This window comes from Panthera tigris, chromosome B3, assembly GCF_018350195.1.
Source record: "Panthera tigris isolate Pti1 chromosome B3, P.tigris_Pti1_mat1.1, whole genome shotgun sequence".
Taxonomy (NCBI): domain Eukaryota; kingdom Metazoa; phylum Chordata; class Mammalia; order Carnivora; family Felidae; genus Panthera; species Panthera tigris.
The window spans coordinates 62,223,163-62,242,207 of NC_056665.1; the positions used below are offsets into that span (position 1 = coordinate 62,223,163).

Below are 19,045 nucleotides of genomic sequence, written 5' to 3' on the forward strand. Positions count from 1 at the left end.
CCTCCACGTTCTGCGTCGCGGTCTGAGGACGTCACCGGGCATCAGCCAATCAGCGAGGCCCAAGTGCCGAGGCGGGGACTGAGAAGAGAAGGCGTGAGAGAGGGAGAGAGTTGAAGGAGTGAAAATGTGAGTTTGAGAGTCAGTGGGTGAGACTAAGAGAGTGAATTGAATTGAGAGGCAGTGAGAATGACTCACCCAAAGTGTAGATTCACGTAGATATGCTCAAAGTCCCTTGGATCTGGAAAAACGAAAGGAGCTTTACTCAAATGAGAATGAGGATTGCTAAACTCTTACTCAAAGAAGCGCCGTGGTGTATACTTCAAAGCGTGTTATAGTATGTGACTTATTACTCAATAAAGCTGTTATGTAGGTATTTAAACGCACATGGGCGTGCACACACACACACTCGCACACACACACGCTCCAGAAGCAACGTCTTCACATCTATCCTTCCCCCAACAGTAGAATTAAAGAGCTCCCATTTGCCTTCCATATGCTCCTGTCCTGAGATTGAAACGGCAAGTGGATCAGTAGACGCCTTTGCCAGAGTTCTTAAATGCCAGATATGAAACCAACTCTGGTTAACTTCATCAGAGAGGGAATTAGTGAAAGGATATTAGTACTTCATAGAGTACATAAGAGAGCTGGAGAACAGGCTCAGAAACAGAGCCAAATCAAGAGAACACAAGGCCTCTGAAAACCAGCCACACGACATAAGGGTGAATAGTATAGAATGTGAACTATATTTCAATAAAGTAGTTTTTTTTTTTCTTAAAGAACTTTTCAGAATGTGTCTGAAGCACAGAAAAGGAATGAGATACTAGAATGTTATAGAGAGAAAGTCCTCGTGGGATTGTATAAAGCCTTGCTTCTCAAAATGTGGTGTTTGGATGAGCAACATGGGAAACACCTGGCAACTTGTTGGAACTGCAGAATCTTGTTCCTTCTCCCCCCCCCCCCCACCACCACCCTGGCCTACTGAATGAGAATCTGTATATTTTTAATGTTTATTTATTTTTGAGAGTGGGGGGGTAGCGGGAGGGGCAGAGAGAGAGAGTGGGAGACACAGAATTGGAACCAGGCTCCAGGCTCTGAGCTGTCAGCACAGAATCTGATGCAGGGCTTGAAGTCACAGACTGCAAGATCATGACCTGAGCCGAAGTGCGTCGCTTAACCAACTGAGCCACCCAGGGGCCCTGAGAACCTGTATTTTTTTTTAAGGAGGGGGGCAGAGGGAGAGCGAGAAAGAGAATCCTAAGCAGGTTCCATACCCAGCACAGAGCCTGACGTGGGACTTGATCCCATTACTATGAGATCATGACGTGAGCTGAAATCAAGAGTTGGACGCTTAACTGACTGAGCCACCCAGATGCCCCTAAAATTTTTTAAATTATTATTTTTTATTTTTAGAGAGAGAGAAAGAAAGAGAGTGCAAGCAGAGGAGGGGCAGAGATACAGAGAGAATCCCAAGCAGGCTCCACATTGTCAGCGCAAAGCCTGATGTGGGGCTTAAATTCACGAACTGTGAGATCATGACCTGAGCCAAAATGAAGAGTTGGATGCTTAACCACTGACTGAGCCACCCAGGCACCCCAAAAATCTGTATTTTAACAAGACTCTCAGATGATTTTTCTGCATATTAACGTTTGAGAAGCACTGGTATAGACCATGAAGAGTAGACATTTGTCATATTCTTTGGATATCCAGCATCTTCTTAACACTCTTCTTTTATGTGAGGAATTTCCCACATCATAAGTACTATCTCCAATGATGTGGCTGGAGCTAGAATGTATAATACTAAGCTAAATAAGTCAATCAGAGAAAGACAAATACCATATGATTTCACTTACATGTGGAATTTAAGAAACAGAAGAACATATGGGAAGGGGTGGGGGGAGAGATGAGAGGGAAACAAACCACAACAGACTCTTAATGATAGAGAATAAACTATGGGTCGATGGAGGGAGGGAGGTGGGAGATGGGCTAGATGGAGGATGGGTACTAAGGAGGGCACTTGTGATGAGCACAGGGTATGGTATGTAAATGATGAATCACTGAACTCTACTCCTGAAACCAATATTGCATGGTATGTTTAACTAAGATTTAAATAAAATAAAAAAAAAGTACAGCCTCCAAGAGGTGGAAGCCAGAAACTGGCCTTCCCAATTCCCTTGCAGCTTGGGCATTCATCACCTGGGCTCCACTGATCAGGCGGAGCCTTTGGTTCAGAGGCACACAGCAAAGGAAGCAGGCACAGTGTAGAACCCATGTGTGACAAGATAGCATTGGGAACATCTGATTTGTTTCTTTTTAAAAAAATTTTTTCCATGTTTATTTCTGAGAGAGAGAGAGAATAGGGAAGGAGCAGGGAGAGAGGTGGACACAGAATCCGAAGCAGGTTCCAGGTTCTGAGCTATCAGCACAGAGCCTGACATGGGGCTTGAACCCGTGAACCGCAAGGTCATGACCTGAGCTGAAGTGAGACACTTAACTGACTGAGCCACCCAGGCGCCCCTGGAAACATCTGCTTTGGAGGGCTAACAGCAGGGGATTATTGTGTCCAGTGCTCGTCAGCAATGACAGCTGCAGTGTCTATGTTCAAAGGCATTGGGGTATTCCGTGAGCAGTCCTTCAGTGAAGTTTAGACACTGTTCCTTGCTGTATAGACCCCACGCCTCACACTGTTGTCCATCTTGATTTTCTGTGCACTACTTAATATCCTTTAATTCTGTACTCTACAATAGAGCCACATGTGGCTATTTAAATTTACATTAAATAAAAAGAAAGAAAATCTAAAATTCAGTTCTTCGGTTGCACAAACTGCATTTCAAGTGCTCAAGAGCCACATGAAACTACTGGCTACCTTAAAAAAAAATTTATTTATTTATTTTGAGAGAGAGAGCAAGAGAGCACATAATGCATGCAAGCGGGAAAGGGGCATAGACACACACACACACACAGAGAGAGAGAGAGAGAGAGAGAGAGAGAGAGAGAGAATCACAAGCAGGCTCCATACTGTGAGCACAGAGCCCAGTGCAGGGCTCAATCTCACGAAGTATGAGATCAGGACCTGAGCCGAAATCAAGAGTTGGATGCTTCACCACCTGAGCCATCCAGGTGCCCCAAACTAGTGGCTACCTTATTGGACAACTCAGATACAGAAAATTTGTATCACCACAGAGAGTTCTATTGGACAGAGCAGGTTTAATTTTTTTTTTTTTTTTTTTTTTTTTTTTTTACTGCTTATACTGGTTGAATGAATTCTATTGTTTGAACTAAGAACTCCAACTAACTTGCCATGATAAGGATTTAAGTCTTTAAGAGCAATGGGAAATCATCAAAGAGTCTGTCGTGTGCACGCACGCGCGCGTGTGTAACATGATCTGATCTCCATTTTCAGATCACCTTGGTAGCACAGGGAAGAAGGAACTCAAGAGGGAATCACAGCTCTAGCTGCAGTTCTGTGTGGTCTTGGCCTATGAGAGTTCTAATTCAAACACTCCCATACCAAATAAATTTTGAACATTTCCTAGGCATCATTTGGTTCTGGAGATACAGAAGTAAAAAAGACATGGTTCCTGATCTTAATGAAGGCCTATGCTGGTCAAGCATCATACAAATAAAAAACATATTTGTGCTAGGTTACGCTGCAGTTAATGCAGGGTCTGAGATAGAGGGATGCGACTGCCCTCATGTGGCTTCCCAGTATGAAGAGTCCTTGGGAAGTGGCAGATCACCATGGCTTTTGCAAGTCCAGGATCTGGTTTTGATTTATTCATCACACACACTAATTAAACTCAGGGGACATCAGTGAATCTGTAAGGGTACCAATATGTTAATTTACAACTGTAACTTTAACTTAGAAAATGTATTCTATTTCATACCAGTGACTATTTATGCCTACTGTTAAAGGCACTCTTATGCTTGTTCAAGATATCTGAGAGGTCACATTTGAAATAAAAAAATTTGTTTGTGAGCAGAAAACCAGAGAAAAGGGCATAAGTGAGTCGAAAGGTCATGGAGTAGCTTGATGAAGTACCCGTAAACCTATGACAGTGAACTTTTCTATGAATCAGATGCTTCCAGATTAGGTCTTCAATTCTGGTGGCAGTTGAAGGACTCTGGGGATCCCTCACTGGTAGACTTGGCTCTGGGCCCCCTACTTATTCCTTATAAATAAACACTGAAAAAAATCTTGCCTATTATTTGCTCCTTTGCTTCCTAATCTTCTTGCTTTCCACTTCCCTCTGTTTGCATATGCTCTCTAAGGATGGTTATAAATATGAGCAATGGAGTTCCTCATAGTTCCCTTTTACATGATGGTAGTTATTACCACCATAGCCACTTTGGCTTTGGACACATTTAGAGACTTTATCCTCAGCCAAGTTATGTCTACCAATGGTTGGCTGATGTCTTTTCTCACTTGATTCTTTGAGAGAGAGTAACGGGCCCTGGGAATTGGGGGTGGATAGGTGGGGGGAGGAAGGGTTGCATCTCAGCAAATTGATAATCCCTGAAAGATATCGAAAGTCATCTTCTTTTAAAAAGCCTTCCTGACACACTCCCATGGCACTCTCTCCTTTATGTACACCGGCCACACTTCTGTCATATCTTCTGTAACTCTTTGCTGTTATTTGTAAAATTGTCTGCCCCCATGGCACACCCTCCTATACTTAGCTATAAAGACCTGTTGGACCCCTACCAACTCTTACTTATTTTGAATTCCTGCTTAACACAATGCCTGGAACACAACAGGGGCTTGATGTCTATTGACAAATTGAATAAGAAAAAGCTTCATCCTTAGCCTCTGCAATCAGATAACACAAAGAAATAAAAGACATCCAAATCGGCCAGGAGGAGGTCAAACTTTCACTCTTTGCAGATGACACGATACTCTATATGGAAAACCCAAAAGATTCCACCAAAAAACTGCTAGAACTGATTCATGAATTCAGCAAAGTTGCAGGATATAAAATCAATGCACAGAAATTGGTTGCATTCCTATACACCAACAATGAAGTGACAGAAAGAGAAATCAAGGAATCGATCCCATTTACAGTTGCACCAAAAACCATAAAATACCTAGGAATAAATCTAACCAAAGAGGTGAAAAATCTATACACTGAAAACTATAGAAAGCTGATGAAAGAAATTGAAGAAGACACAAAGAAATGGTAAAAGATTCCATGCTCCTGGATAGGAAGAACAAATATTGTTAAAATGTCGATGCTACCCAAAGCAATCTACATATTCAATGCGATCCCTATCAAAGTAACACCAGCATTCTTCACAGAGCTAGAACAAAGAATCCTAAAATTTGTATAGAACCAGAAAAGACCCTGAATAGCCAAAGCAATCTTGAAAAAGAAAACCCAAGCAGGAGGCATCACATTCCCAGACTTCAAGCTATACTACAAAGCTGTAATCATCAAGACAGTATAGTACTGGCAGAAGAACAGACACTCAGATCAAGGGAATAGAATAGAGAACCCAGAAATGGACCCACAAATGTATGGGCAACTAATCTTTGACAAAGCAGGAAAGAATATCCAACGGAATAAAGACAGTCTTTTCAAAAAGTGCTGCTGGGAAAACTGGACAGTGACATGCAGATAAATGAACCTGGACCACTTTCTTACACCATACACAAAAATAAACTCAAAGTGGATGAAAGACCTCAGTGTAAGACAGGAAGCCGTCAAAATCCTCGAGGAGAAAGCAGGCAAAAACCTCTTTGATCTTGCCTGCAGCAATTTCTTACTCAACACGTCTCTGGAGGCAAGGGAAACAAAAGCAAAAATGAACTACTGGGACCTCATCAAAATAAAAAGCTTCTGCACAGCGAAGAAAACAATCAGCAAAACTAAAAGGCAGCTGACAGAATGGGAGAAGATATTTGCAAATGACATATCAGATAAAGGGTTAGTATCCAAAATCTACAAAGAACTTATCAAACTCAACACCCAAAAAACAATCCAGTGAAGAAATGGGCAAAAGACATGTATAGCCACTTCTCCAAAGAAGACATCCAGATGGCCAACCGACACATGAAAAAATGCTCAACATCACTCATCAGGGAAATACAAATCAAAACCACAATAAGATACCACCTTACACCTGTCAGAATGGCTAACATTAAGAACTCAGGCAACAACAGATGTTGGCGAGGATGTGGAGAAAGAGGACCTCTTTTGTGTTGTTGGTGGGAATGCAAGCTGGTGCAGCTACTCTGGAAAACAGTATGGAGGTTCCTCAAAAAACTAAAAATAGAACTACCCTATGACCCAGCAATTGCACTACTAGGCATTTATCCACGGGATACAGGTGTGCTGTCTCGAAGGGACACATGCGCCCCCATGTTTATAGCAGTACTATCAACAATAGCCAAAGTATGGAACGAGCCCAAATGTCCATCGATGGATGAATGGATAAAGCAGATGTGGTATATATATATATATATATACAATGAAGTATTACTCAGCAATCAAAAAGAATGAAATCTTGCCATTTGCAACTGCGTGGATGGAACTGGAGGGTACTATGCTAAGTGAAATTAGTCAGTCAGAGAAAGACAAAAATCATATGACTTCATTCATATGAGGGCTTTAAGAGACAAAACAGATGAACATAAGGGAAGGGAAACAAAAATAATATAAAAACAGGGAGGGGGACAAAACAAAAGAGACTCATAAATATGGAGAACAAACTGAGGGTTGCTGGAGGGTTTGTGGGAGGGGGGATGGGCTAAATGGGTAAGGGGCATTAAGGAATCTACTGAAATCAGTGCTTCACTATATACTAAATAATTTGGATGTAGATTTTAAAACATAAAAAATAAAGTTAAAATGTGAAAAAAATAAATAAAACGTTAAAATTTTTATAAGAAAAAAAGAAAAAGCTTCATAACTTGGCTAATAGGGCCTGGGTCTCCTGTGAGAATAAGGAAAGTAGTCGCCTCCATTCCCATCTGAGCTGGTGAAGTACTTTAATTTGGGTAGCAAAGGGCTGCAATTTTCACAGACAAAACACCAACCCAGAGAATTGCCGAGGAGGTCAATTTCCTCAGGGAACCAAGAAAACTCAAAAGGCCTCGGCAACTGGGTTTCCCCTATCCGAGAAGGTGATGGCGGAAGGCGCTGTCCGCGCGCCAGGAATGCTCAGATGCGCGCGGAATCTACCTGCCCCAGGGAAGTTGGAACCAAGGCCAAGTGACTGCCCTATATCCCGGCAACAAGTCCCGCCTACCTCTTTCTCTCACTCGGCCCCTCACTTCCTCACTTAGCCAAGCTCCCCTCAACCAATCGACGCACAGAACATCGTCAGGTTGGGCGGTGGTTGGAGGACTCCCGGATCCATCACTCGGAGACTCCGCCCCCCCATTTCTTCACAGCCTTCAGCGACGGAACTGAGCCGAGCGTTTGTGGGCTGCTGGGCAGGCGGTTGTGGTAGGTGAAGAGGGGCAGGGGTACCTACCGTTTTAGATCTATGGTCCGGTCCAATCCCGGGATACCACAGAGGAGCTTCGGGGCCTGACTCGTATTGCCCAGCCAGTTCTTGAGGTCAGAGTGACGGAGGCCTGGGTCTGGACACTGACATTGCCGGCTCTGTTCTGGACTTCCTAGAGAGAAGGGGGGAGGACTGGGGCTCCGGTGCGAGCAAAGTTTTGGTCTGGGTGGGTTCAAGCGACTTCGGGATGGGAGTGGAGGTTCACTGGGACCCCGGCATCAATTTATCCAGAGCCTCTGTGACATTTCTGCCCCTTTTACTTCTGGGCCCTTGCGCTGGCTGGGCTCTCTCCTGGAATTATTTAGACCTTACCCCAGGCAGCCTTCCTAATCTCAAAGGTCCTTCCTGAAGGAGGGTGTCAGCCCAGGCTGTAAGACTAGATAGTTATGAAAGCCCCAGCAGCGAGGTATTGGATAAGAACATGGATTTTGGAGCGGCAGAGGTGTGGTTTCCAATCAAGGAATCACCATAGATGTCAGTAAGGTACCCTAGACTTTTGTTATCCTTCTGATCCTCAGTTTCTTCATCTGTAAACTGATGGAAATGCCTCTTCCAGTGTTTCTGACTATTAAAATAAGAACTTATAAAATAAGGTATATAGTCCAGTTTCTACATGTAATGAGCACATGGGGCTTTGCATATGACATTACTCTCTGACAGTATTTTCCAAACAGCATTTTTATTATCCTCATGTCTATGGAACTGTGCAAGGCCTTTAGTTCATGTCCTACTGAAAACAGAATTTAATTGGCTGAGGACAGAGTGGTTGCATTTTGGAGATCTTTGGAGCAAAGTGCAGAATATTTGTCTCCACTGGAAATGTCCTAGACATTTCTTTGTGTGTGTGCGTATATGTGTGTTAAAACACACATAATGTAAAAGGGCCCATTTTAACTGTTTAAAAAAATTATTTAAAAAAAAAAATTATTTACTTATTTAGGGAAAGGGAGAGTGAGAGGGGAGGAGGGAGAGAGACCAAATAGTCTCCATGCTCAGAGTGGAGCCCGACTTGGGGCTCAATCCCACGACTGTGAGATGGTGACCTGAGCTGAAATCAAGAGTTGGACACTTCACTGAGTGAGCCACCCAGTGCCCCTAAAATTTGTAAATTTTTATTTTTAGAGAGTGTGAGTGGGGGAGAGGGGCAGAGGGAGAGAGAATTCCAAGCAGGCTTTGTGCTGTCAGCTCTGAGCCCAATGGGAGGCTTGATCCCATGACTCTGGGATCAGGGACCTGAGCCGAAACGAAGAGCCAGACACTCCACTGACTGCGCCACCCAGGCGCCCCTCATCTTAACCATTTTTAGATGTACAATTCAGTGGCACTCACATGGGTGTGCAACCATCATGATTATCCATCTCTAGAATTTCCCACTGAAACTCTGTACCCATTAAACGTAACTCCCATTTCCCCTTCCCCCAACCCCCTGGCCACCACCATTCTCTTTTCTGTCTCTATGGATTTGACTGCACTAGGTACTTCTTACAAGTGGAATCATTTGATATTTGTCCTTTTGTGTCTGGCTTGAGAAATTTCATTTTTAAAAACAAACTTTATTATGAAAACAACTGGAATGCCGAGCCAGAAGAGGAACCCAATTGCCCTTTTGTCATCTTTATATCTATAACATAGGAATCTAATAAAAGACATTTTAAGTTTAGAGAAACTTCTTAAAAGCCTATTACCTTCCTTCAGTAGGGAAACAAATATCTCAGTACTGCATACTTATACTGTATCCTTAGAGCCAGTCCTTACAGTTCTGTTTTTCCAGCTCAGATTCCAAATGAAAATGTTTGAGAGCGTTGACTCTACAGCTACAAAATCTGGCCCTGATCTTTGGGCTGAAATCTGTTCCTGTCTGCCAAATCCTGATCAAGAAGATGGTGCCAACAATGCCTTTTCAGACTCCTTTATGGATTCTTACCCTGCAGGCACAGGCCAGAGGGAGGCCCCAGATTTTGCTGATCAGCCAGCTACAAAGCCTTGGGCTCCCTTGCAGGATTCAGAAGTGTATTTAGCATCTCTAGGTGAGTTAAATTACTTTCTTTTATGTTTTTAATCATAAGCTGGTGGTTTTAAGGAAGCATGTTAAAGTTACATCAAACCTGTTTTTTTAACATGTATTTTTCTAATGTGTATTTATTTTTGAGAGAGAGAGGGAGACAGAGTGAGAGCAGGGGAGGGGCAGAGAGAGAGAGGGAGACACAGAATCCAAAGCAGGCTCCTGACTGTGGGCTGTCAGCATAGATCCCGACACGGGGCTTGGGCTCGAACTCACAGACTGCGAGATCCTGACATGAACCGAAGTCAGATGTTTTGACTGAGTGAGCCACCCAGGCGCCCCTCAAACCTGGTTTCTAATCTTAATTATTATTATTATCATTTTGTATTATTATTTTATTTATTTATTTTTATTTATTTTAATGTTTACTTTTGAGAGAGAGAGAGACACAGAGTGTGAGCAGGGGAGGGGCAGAGAGAGAGAGAGAGAGAGAGAGAGAGAGAATCTGAAGCAAGCTCCAGGCTCTGAGCCATCAGCACACAGCCCTATCTGGAAGTCAAACTCACAAACTGTGAGATCGTGACCTGAGCCGAAGTCGCTTAACCAACTGACCCACCCAGGTGCCCATTATCATAATTTTTTAATGTTTATTTATTTTTGAGAGAGAGACAGTGTGAGTAGGAGGAGGGACAGAGAAAGAGGAGAGAGAGAATCCCAAGCAGGCTCCGTGTTGTCAGCACTGTGCCGGACACAGGGCTCAATCTCATGAACTGTGAGATCATGACCTGAGCTGAAATCAAGAGTCAGCCGCTTAACTGACTGAGCCACCCAGTTTTCCCCCTTAATTAGTATTGTTTTTAGTCCTCACCACATGTATTTGTCAGATATAATTCTAGGGGGTTTCAGGTTGGTTGTTGGGAAGGAGCACCCTTTTCCTTGTATATCCCTTAAAACTGTCTTTTTTTTTTTTTTTAATTTTTTTTTTAACGTTTATTTATTTTTGAGACAGAGAGACAGAGCATGAACGGGGGAGGGTCAGAGAGAGAGGGAGACACAGAATCTGAAACAGGCTCCAGGCTCCGAGCGGTCAGCACAGAGCCCGACGCGGGGCTCGAACCCACGGACCGTGAGATCGTGACCTGAGCCGAAGTCAGCCACTCAACCGACTGAGCCACCCAGGCGCCCCTCCTTAAAACTGTCTTTGTTACCTCCTGCCTCCGACTGTATCATCTGAATTCTCCTTCATTTCTTGCCATTCTGTACAATCCTCTTGCCTACTATTGGTGGCCCATATATTCAGATAACTCAAAAGTGTCAAACATTATGCCATCCTGAAAGAAAAGGGCATGGCCCCAGAGCTGCATTTGGATTTCTGATGAAACTATTATATTGAAAAATTGTTGTACTAAAAAACTGTTGTATTAAATAGGTTGATTGTTGGAATGGGACCATGTTGACATAAAATTCATTCTACCTCTTGTTAGTTGTTTAATTTTGAAAATATTTCCTGAATACATCTTCTGTCCTGTGGCCTTAAGTATTAATATTTAGAGAGACTCCAAATACAGGAAAGAGATTCAGATTGTCCCATGCAAGCGGACAGAAAAATATCAGTCTAGGGCAGTGACTGCTTTAGAATTGTGGTATCCTTTTATTATTAAACACCCATGAGACTCATCTATGTGTCACAAAACCAAACCTAGGAATAATTATTTAAGAAAGGAAAGGCAATTCAGGAAGTAGCTTTTGAGGAAGGACAGAAAGAAGAGTCAGAATAGAGTTTACAGGATCTGTAAGAAAAAGATATGAGAGAAACACAAGAGGAATGATGGATAATAAGAAATATAAGGGTGTAATGTGAAATTTATCGGGAAGCCACCAACATTAGGATAGTAATACTTGCAGCCTGCAGCCCTGGCCAAGGTTGTTGACAATTGTGTTGTTTTTTTTTTTTTTTGAGATAGAGGGCACAAGTGAGTGAGGGCAGAGAGAGAGAGAGAAGGAGAGGGAGAATCCTATCAGGGGCAAAGAGAGGGAGAGAGAAAGGGGCTCACCCGGGCTCATGTTTTACCCAAAGCCAGACTCGAGCTCACCTGATGTTGGACTCAAACTCACGAACTATGAGATCATGACCTGAGCCGAAGTCACAGGCTTAACGACTGAATCACCCAGGCACCCCTCTTTTTTTTTTTTTCAATGTTTATTTATTTATTATGAGAAAGAGAGAGTGGGGAAGGGGCAGAGAGAGAGGGAGAGAGAGCCTGACATAGGGCTCGATCCTACAAATTGTGAGATCGTGGCCTGAGCTGAAATCAAGAGTCAGATGCTTAACTGAGTGAGCCACCCAGGCGTCCCACACAATTTTGTTCAGTGGTAGTCAGAATGATGATAAGGAGAAGAAGCAATCATCTGAGAAAGCTGGAGAACCACATCCTGCAGAGTTGGTACTCTGTGCCCAGGAGATGTAAGAAACTTTAATGGATTTGGTGATGATTTGATTGGTCAGGACTGGTTTTGGAAGTTAAAACTCCACTGATCTTTTCTAAAATCAGTTAAGAAGATGATTAAAGGGTTCCTGGCTGGCTCAGTCGGTAGAGCATGGGACTTTTGATCTGGGGGATTGTAAGTTTGGGCCCCATGTTGAGTGTAGAGAATACTTAAAAATAAAATCTTAAAAAAAAAAAAGATGATTAAAATTTCATTCTCTGAGGAAGACAGGAGCCATTTCTGTGCCTATGGCACAGTCTGGGAGACATTGGCAGGCAGACTTGGAGTATGCAGTGGTATCTATTTCTACCTGCCCAACTTAGATCACAACCGATTAGGGACGCAGCACACTCAGAGAGGGGAAGACTTTGCCAGCCCAAAAGAGTACCTTCCACCTTGAGAACCAAGGCCAGATAATACATTGTTTTTATTGCCAAATAAACCTATATCAAAAAGAATCCACTAAGAGCACCAATTATAAAACCTTAGCCAGCTCATGGGGCACCTGGGTGGCTCAGTCAGTTAAGCGACTGACTACAGCTCAGTTCATGATCTCATGGTTTGTGACTTTGAGCCCCACGTCGGGCTCTGTACAGACAGCTCAGAACCTGGAGCCTGCTTCGGAATCTGTGTCTCCCTCTCTCTCTGCCCCTCCCCCACTCACACCCTGTCTGTCTGTCTGTCTCTCTCTCTCAAAAATAAATAAATATTTTTTTTTTAAAGTATTAAAAAAAAAAACTTAGCCAGCTCAGTGTGAGATCTACATAATTCTTTTCACATCCTCAAGGAGGCAAAAACTCCTCAAATATTTAACTTTTATCAATTGCAGGTTTTTTACATGGGCGAGCTCTTGGTGGTAACTTGCAGCAACAAAAGGTGGTTATTGCTTTGATCTGTGGATGGCAGATGATGTGGCCTGTTTAGAAATGAAAACAGAGGTGCCTGGGTGGTTCAGTTGGTTAAGTGACCAACTCTTGATTTCAGCTCAGGTCGCGATCTCACAGTTTGTGAGATAGAGCCCTGCATCAGGCTCTGAGCTGAGCCTTCCTGGGATTCTGTCTCCCTCTCTCTCCCTGCCCCTGCCCTGTTCTCTCTCTCTCTCTCTTTCAAAATAAATAAGTAAACATTAAAAAAAAAAAAAAGTGAAAACAGGGGGCTCCAGACTAGCTTAGTCGGAGGAATATGTAACTCTTGATCTCGGGGTTATAATTTCAAGCCCCACATTGGGTGTAGAGATTATTTAAAATAAATAAATAAAATTTTAAAAAGAAGAAATGAAAACAGGATTGCAAATCATAAAGTTTCAGTTTGGGTCTGGGCTTGATATTCCCCACTCCCCCCTCCAAAAGGCCATCATTGACACATTTATTATAGTTGAAGGCAAGACTGAATTAAGGCAGAAGGCAAATGGTGATACTGTTCCTTCTGTTCTTCAGTTGTTCAACAATTACACTTAAAATGCACAGAAGAATAAGTAAACATCTATCATCAGGAAGCCATGTAGACCATTCATTGGAATTAGAAGATGTTTCTTTTTATAAGGTCCCAACATCCAGGCCACAAGTTGAGTAACTGTAAAAAACGTTGGGAGATTTTCTTTTATGAAGAATTTAATCACACATAGAGATCTTCAAGGTCTCTGATTATTGAGTTCCCATCAAGTCAATTTTAGTGTCTAATGAACCATTGGATCTTTCATTATTTTCTCTAATTCTTTCTCCTGAGGTTTGGAAACTACTTCATGTCATTGTAACAAAAAGAAAAACCACTTACTCCTCAGAGAGACTATATTCAAGGAGTTGACACATGTCAAGCCAGGGAAAACAAGTAATTCCTTAGAGAGATACCTGCTGGCTTCTGTGATTTCAAAGAAGACATGCCACTGATTTATTTATGAGAGCCTATGGCTTTTTCCCTTTCTGGGGTTAAATGTTTCTTTGATACAATCCAGAGTTAAGACATTGTGAAGGAAAAAGAAAAATGTACATTTCCCTGTACATGTCCTCAGAAAAAATGAGCTCTTTTGCAGGGAGTGTGAATATACTCATCAGTGAGAGAATTTTTAAGTTGTCATGTTGCATTTTAGATTTAGTTTCATTTTATACTCACTTTCCTTGTTAACTTCTCATCTGTTTTTAGAGAAGAAACTGAGAAGAATCAAAGGTTTAAATCAGGAAGTAACTTCTAAGGACATGCTTCGAACCTTGGCCCAAGCCAAGAAGGAATGCTGGGATCGATTCCTCCAGGAGAAGTTAGCATCAGAGTTCTTTGTGGATGGATTTGATTCTGATGAGAGGTAATTGGTTCTCAGTCCAGTTCCAGGTGACAGTATTTCACTGAGGGCATTTCTCTTTCTCTAAAGAATTCAGGGAGAGTGACATTTGAGTCGAGATATTGGTTAATATCAACATCAGCTTTTCTGAGCTCAAAACTCATCCTTTTTTCAGGTTGCTCTCTTTGCTCTTGGTCCAGTAGCAGATTTTTGATAGTATTTTTGCAAAAAAGCAAATACCCCACCTACATCTTGATCACAGATTGGACAGAATTGAGGATAAAGCATTGTCTTCTTTTCCAAGTACGCAATGTACTTGAGAAAGTAGTAACCAATCATCAACTGGAACAGTATCTTACCTGTAACTCCCTATTGCCTTACAGAGTTTCTATCACCTTGTAGGCATTCAAATTTGTATAGACTGAATTTGTATAGCATGAATTTCCTAAGCATCTACTGTGTGAAGGCACTGTGCTTGATGCTATGGGGCTGGGGGTGCTGGGGCAGAGGGGAGATGTAAAGAAATTTTAGAGATCCCTTTTTTTCCTTTGGTCCCCACAACTATTTGGAGAGAGATGACAAATATATATAAAGATGAACCTAACAAAATAAGGCAGCATAAGAAAAGAGCCGGGTGAGTGGAAGTGACAGAGCATGCTTTGGGAGTTGAGAGACCACTGAGCTCCCTGTGGGCTCTGGTGTTTGTGCCAGAGAAGGCAGGACTTGAACAGTATCTTCGGGGGGTGGCGGATGCAGAGAGGAGGAGAGGGCATCCTGCCACAAAGAGCTGCATGGTGCCCAACACCCGGGAGAGTCGCTCTGCCACTTACTGGCTGTGTGTCCTTAAGGAAGTAACCTGTGTGTGCCTCAGTTTCCTGCTTTACAGAGCAGGAATAGTAACAGGAATATGTAATAGTAATATGCTTTCCAGGAATAGTAACTCTTACCTCTTGGGTTGTTATGAGGGTTAAATGAGTTACTGTGTATAAAGTGCTTAGAACAGACCTGGCCCCTGGTAAGTACTATATAAGTGTTAGCTATTATCATTGGTCTTGATGGAATTTTAAAGTTCAGTAAGAAATTATTCAAAAAAATGGGTGAGGGAAGTAAAAACCCGAATTTGAAACAAAAGGTCTTAGGGAAACATGACCTAAGTTTGCAACATACCATTAACGTTGATTTTAAAAAGCCCCATGATGTCAGATGAAGCTATGGCTGCTGAAATCATGGACAGTAGGGAAATAAAACTTGATAGTTACATTTTACTTTTTTTTCCAAGTTTGTTTATTTATTTTTGAGAGAGAGAGAGAGAGAGAGAGAGCGAGCATGGAAAGGGCAGAGAGACAGAGACAAAGAATCCCAAGCAGGCTCCTCACTGTTAACGAGTAGCCCAATGAACTCATGAGCTGTAAGATCATGACTTGAGCTGAAATCAGATGCTTAACCAGCTGAGCCACCCAGGCGCCCCTACATTTTGCTTTTTAATTTGCAAAGTGCTTTTACTTACATTATCTTAAATATTGCATTGGTGTGCCCTTAGATTCTTCAGAAATCATGTGGCATCTAAAGTCAGGCCAACTACCTACCCTCTGAGGGTTCAGAAAATAAAACACATGTTGCTTTTTTCTGTCTCTAAAGACTCAATCCCGTTGAGCCTTCAACTGCCCCAAACACAAAAGACTTGAAGATGTACACATTCCCAACACACTAATAACTTGGTATTCGATTCTTGCTCCCCTTGAACGTTTGCCTCCTCTCCAATTCTCAGAAGAAAAGACAAAATTTTCTCCTATGTGATTCTCAAGTAGGAATTCTTTTTCTCTGAAATCAGATCAGCACCAAGGCTCAAGGTCATGTTTCTGTGTGTTTATCAATACCTAAAATGATATGATGTTCCCTTTTCTATAGAAGCAATTGAAACAATTCTATGAAAAGTGTTGTAGATGAAGATTAAATGCCCCTGGAGTACCTTAGTCCCCTGAGCTGTGGGCACTTGTTCCCAAGCTCCATCTGTGGGAACACGTCTTTCTATCAGTGTTAGAACAAGCACACCAGAAACAGATTTGCATTTATTTGCAGACTTCAACATTTATGATTTAAACAGAGGCCATTTTGTAGTGGAATTGTGTGGTTCTTCATGTACGTGAAGGCCAGGTAGGTGACCCTCATCATGGCATGCTTTTGGTGCAGGAGTAATGGGCTGAGAAGTCCTATTGTCTACACCAGGATTCCCCCATTTTAGGTGTCTCAAATCTGCTGGTGATGGCTTTACTTCTTGGCTCCAGACTTTGGGCTATTTAAGAGCATAGAATAAGGTTTATATTATTTGTGGTCATTTGTAGTTTACCATGAGTATCTAATAAGCTTTAGAGTGGAGGATCTTGGGTAATTAAGGAAGGTGGGAGGGGGCACTTCCCCTCTCTGCACAGATGCAAAGGAAAAAAGAGCCCTCTGGCATAGTGGCTATTTCTTTGTGGGAGAAATTGCTGTGCAGATGTTTCCATCTCGAGGACTTGCTATAGGATGAAATAAACAAACAAAAAACCCACAAAAATGGTGCTTAGTGCAACTAAGTGCTGTAAGTATAATCGAGTCTCAGACTGCCTCAGGTATAGGAGATTTCAAGATGCTCCACTAATAATTTGGTATTTATTTGATCGTTTCCTCCCTCTGACAGTTTCTCTCCACTCCAGTTTTGAGGAAGAAAAGACAGGACTGAGACATAAGCTCTTCAGCTATTCTCGTCAAGCCTTCAGAGGCTCTGCATTTGAAGGGGCCTGGTGCTGCTTATAGCCAAAGTGCCCACTAGGGGGTAAATTATGCCGCCGAGCTGCCAGGATGCACAGCTGTCAGAGGAAGATCGGCGGCGTTCTCCCCGTTAGCAGTGAAAAACAATTGTAGGAAGAAATTGGTGGTGGGCGGGAAGGCAGCATTTGAGTAACTGAGATAATCATTAAGTGATTAATCAGCCAGGTCTGATGTGGCCACCCTTTTCTCCTGCTTTCTCCTAGCACCTTGGAACATTTCAAGAGGTGGCTCCAGCCAGATAAAGTAGCCATCAGTACAGAGGAGGTCCAGTATCTGATTCCTCCAGAGTCCCAGGTTGAGAAGCCAGTGGCCGGGGACCAGCCAGCAGCCGCGGAACAGTAAATTGTACACAAGCACGCCAAGCAGCTGTCTTGGGTCCAGAGGGAACAGCGGAGCAGCAAGGAGAAATCTAAGGAGGGAGGGTAGCCCACGCTCCCACTCAACAAAGCAAACAGCTGTGGGCCCCTGAGGACTGGCTTGGGGCTGGCATGTGTGACTGTCCTGGATAAAGTGACTGACCCAGCACATGCTGGATCAAAATACCGCTTTCCTCTGTGTCTCACACCTTGCCTGAGCCCTGTTGCTACAGGTGAGAAGTCTGCTAAGAATCTAGTGAAGGAGCAAGTATGAAAGTATTTGGAGAAACTGATATCCTTGTGTAGAATATATAAGCTCAGTGAGCCATATTTTTGCTTGCCTTTTCTGGATGTTCCTGCCTGTATCCCACGTATTTCTTTGGTTAATTGTCAGTGGTAAGTGAGGCCAAGGAGAATCAAATCTGCCTCCTTGGATCCACACCCCATGTGGGGCTCCTCTAAGTTTGTAATAAATATAGAGACTTTAGGAAAAGAGGCCGCACTTTTCCTTTGTCTGATTTGTTCCTTGTGGAGAAAAGGGACAGCAGTGTGACAACTTGAGTGTTTGTGTGTATATGTATATTTTTTTATTTCATGCATGGTTTCTCCCCTAACTTCCTCTTGCACTTAAAAAGGGCCAAGCTTCAAATTAGACTTGTAAATTTGGTGTTGGTATTTGACACCCCTTCTGAATAGTTCCAAGCTTCTTGTGGCAGCTTTCCTGGCTGAGCCTGTGCTTCCCTGTTTATAGTGTTCATGTTCAGTCCGTGTTGTCTACATAAAGCTTTTCTGATGAGAATAGCTGTGTATGTGGTGCTCTTGAACTGCTTCTCCCCCAGAGAGATGCTCCCAGTTAGTGGGGAGGTAAAGACAAGTATTTGACAATGCAGGAGACCTGAGAAACTTTGCAGCCTTCTATTTTTGACACGAGCCCTCTGACAAGCCAAACCTCACCTCGGTGCTCTTAGGGTAGGATTCTGTGGCCAGATTTCTGCAGCTCTGACTCCATGGAGCTTCTTCCCGGGTAACAGGTTTCAATTCCCTAATGATGGAACAGAGTGACCATAAAAATCTTCAGAAAACATGTGGTCATATCTAAATCAAGTATTTGCGCTGTCAAAGGATGGGAATCAACCAGATAATTCCATGTATTTGCTGAATTATATGAATTTAGGGGGAGGTGGCAATTTCCAGATATATTTTCCTTTTTTAAAATTGATAATGGGGGCACCTGGGTGGCCCAGTTGGTTGAGTGTCTCTTAATTTGGGCTGAGGCTGTGATCCCAGGGTGGTGGGATCAAGCCCTAGGTCTCTCTGTGCCCCCCTCCCCACCTCTAAAAATTAAAAGAAAAATTTGATTAATGGTATTAGCTTTATTCCTACTGCTTTTTAAAAAATGTTTACTTATTTTTGAGAGAGAGAGAGCGTGAGCAGGGGAGGGGCAGAGAGAGAGGGAGACAGAGAATCTGAAGCAGGCTCAGAGCTGTCAGCGCAGAGCCCGATGTGGGGCTAGAACTCAAGAACTGTGAGCTCATGACCTGAGCCAAAGTTGGACGCTTAACCGACTGAGCCACCCAGGTGCCCTCTACTGCTTTTTATTTTTATTTATTTTTA

General features: G+C 42.8%; 1 protein-coding gene and 1 long non-coding RNA gene across 10 annotated transcripts in view; one reads left to right on the forward strand and one right to left on the reverse strand.

Moving 5' to 3' along the window:
- The first annotated feature begins 7,242 nt into the window (after positions 1 to 7,242).
- Positions 7,243 to 18,230, forward strand: CCDC32 (coiled-coil domain containing 32). Of its 3 annotated transcripts, none has more exons than XM_007081659.2 (4): positions 7,243 to 7,445; positions 9,283 to 9,533; positions 14,135 to 14,291; positions 17,279 to 18,230. In XM_007081659.2, the coding sequence occupies exons 2-4, from the start codon at positions 9,290 to 9,292 to the stop codon at positions 17,415 to 17,417; spliced, it is 540 nt and encodes a 179-aa protein (XP_007081721.1). In that variant the 5' UTR covers positions 7,243 to 7,445; positions 9,283 to 9,289; the 3' UTR covers positions 17,418 to 18,230. The 3 variants fall into 3 exon arrangements, with proteins under 3 accessions (XP_007081721.1, XP_007081720.1, XP_042845076.1); XM_007081658.2 differs by having other exon boundaries at positions 7,244 to 7,445; positions 9,278 to 9,533; XM_042989142.1 differs by lacking the exons at positions 7,243 to 7,445; positions 17,279 to 18,230 and adding an exon at positions 7,467 to 7,989 and having other exon boundaries at positions 14,135 to 14,295.
- LOC107179592 overlaps positions 14,265 to 19,045 on the reverse strand; it is a 65,572-nt gene continuing 60,791 nt past the window's right edge. For 3 of the 7 annotated variants that reach the window (XR_006218664.1, XR_006218665.1, XR_006218663.1), the window contains 2 exons: positions 18,386 to 18,473; positions 15,944 to 16,560 (listed from right to left, as the gene is read on the reverse strand). This is a non-coding gene — a long non-coding RNA (uncharacterized LOC107179592). Of the gene's footprint in view, positions 14,352 to 15,942; positions 16,561 to 18,385; positions 18,474 to 19,045 lie in introns of those variants that run through there. The other 4 variants (XR_006218669.1, XR_006218666.1, XR_006218667.1 and 1 more) reach the window with 3 other exon arrangements.

What these genes read in the sequence shown, in the direction of transcription:
- CCDC32 (XM_007081659.2), top strand. Translation starts at nt 9,290, where the DNA reads ATGAAAATGTTTGAGAGCGTTGACTCTACAGCTACAAAATCTGGCCCT. An exon ending in AGTGTATTTAGCATCTCTAG is followed by an intron (nt 9,534 to 14,134) that starts GTGAGTTAAATT and finishes ATCTGTTTTTAG; the next exon opens with AGAAGAAACTGAGAAGAATC. An exon ending in GGATTTGATTCTGATGAGAG is followed by an intron (nt 14,292 to 17,278) that starts GTAATTGGTTCT and finishes GCTTTCTCCTAG; the next exon opens with CACCTTGGAACATTTCAAGA.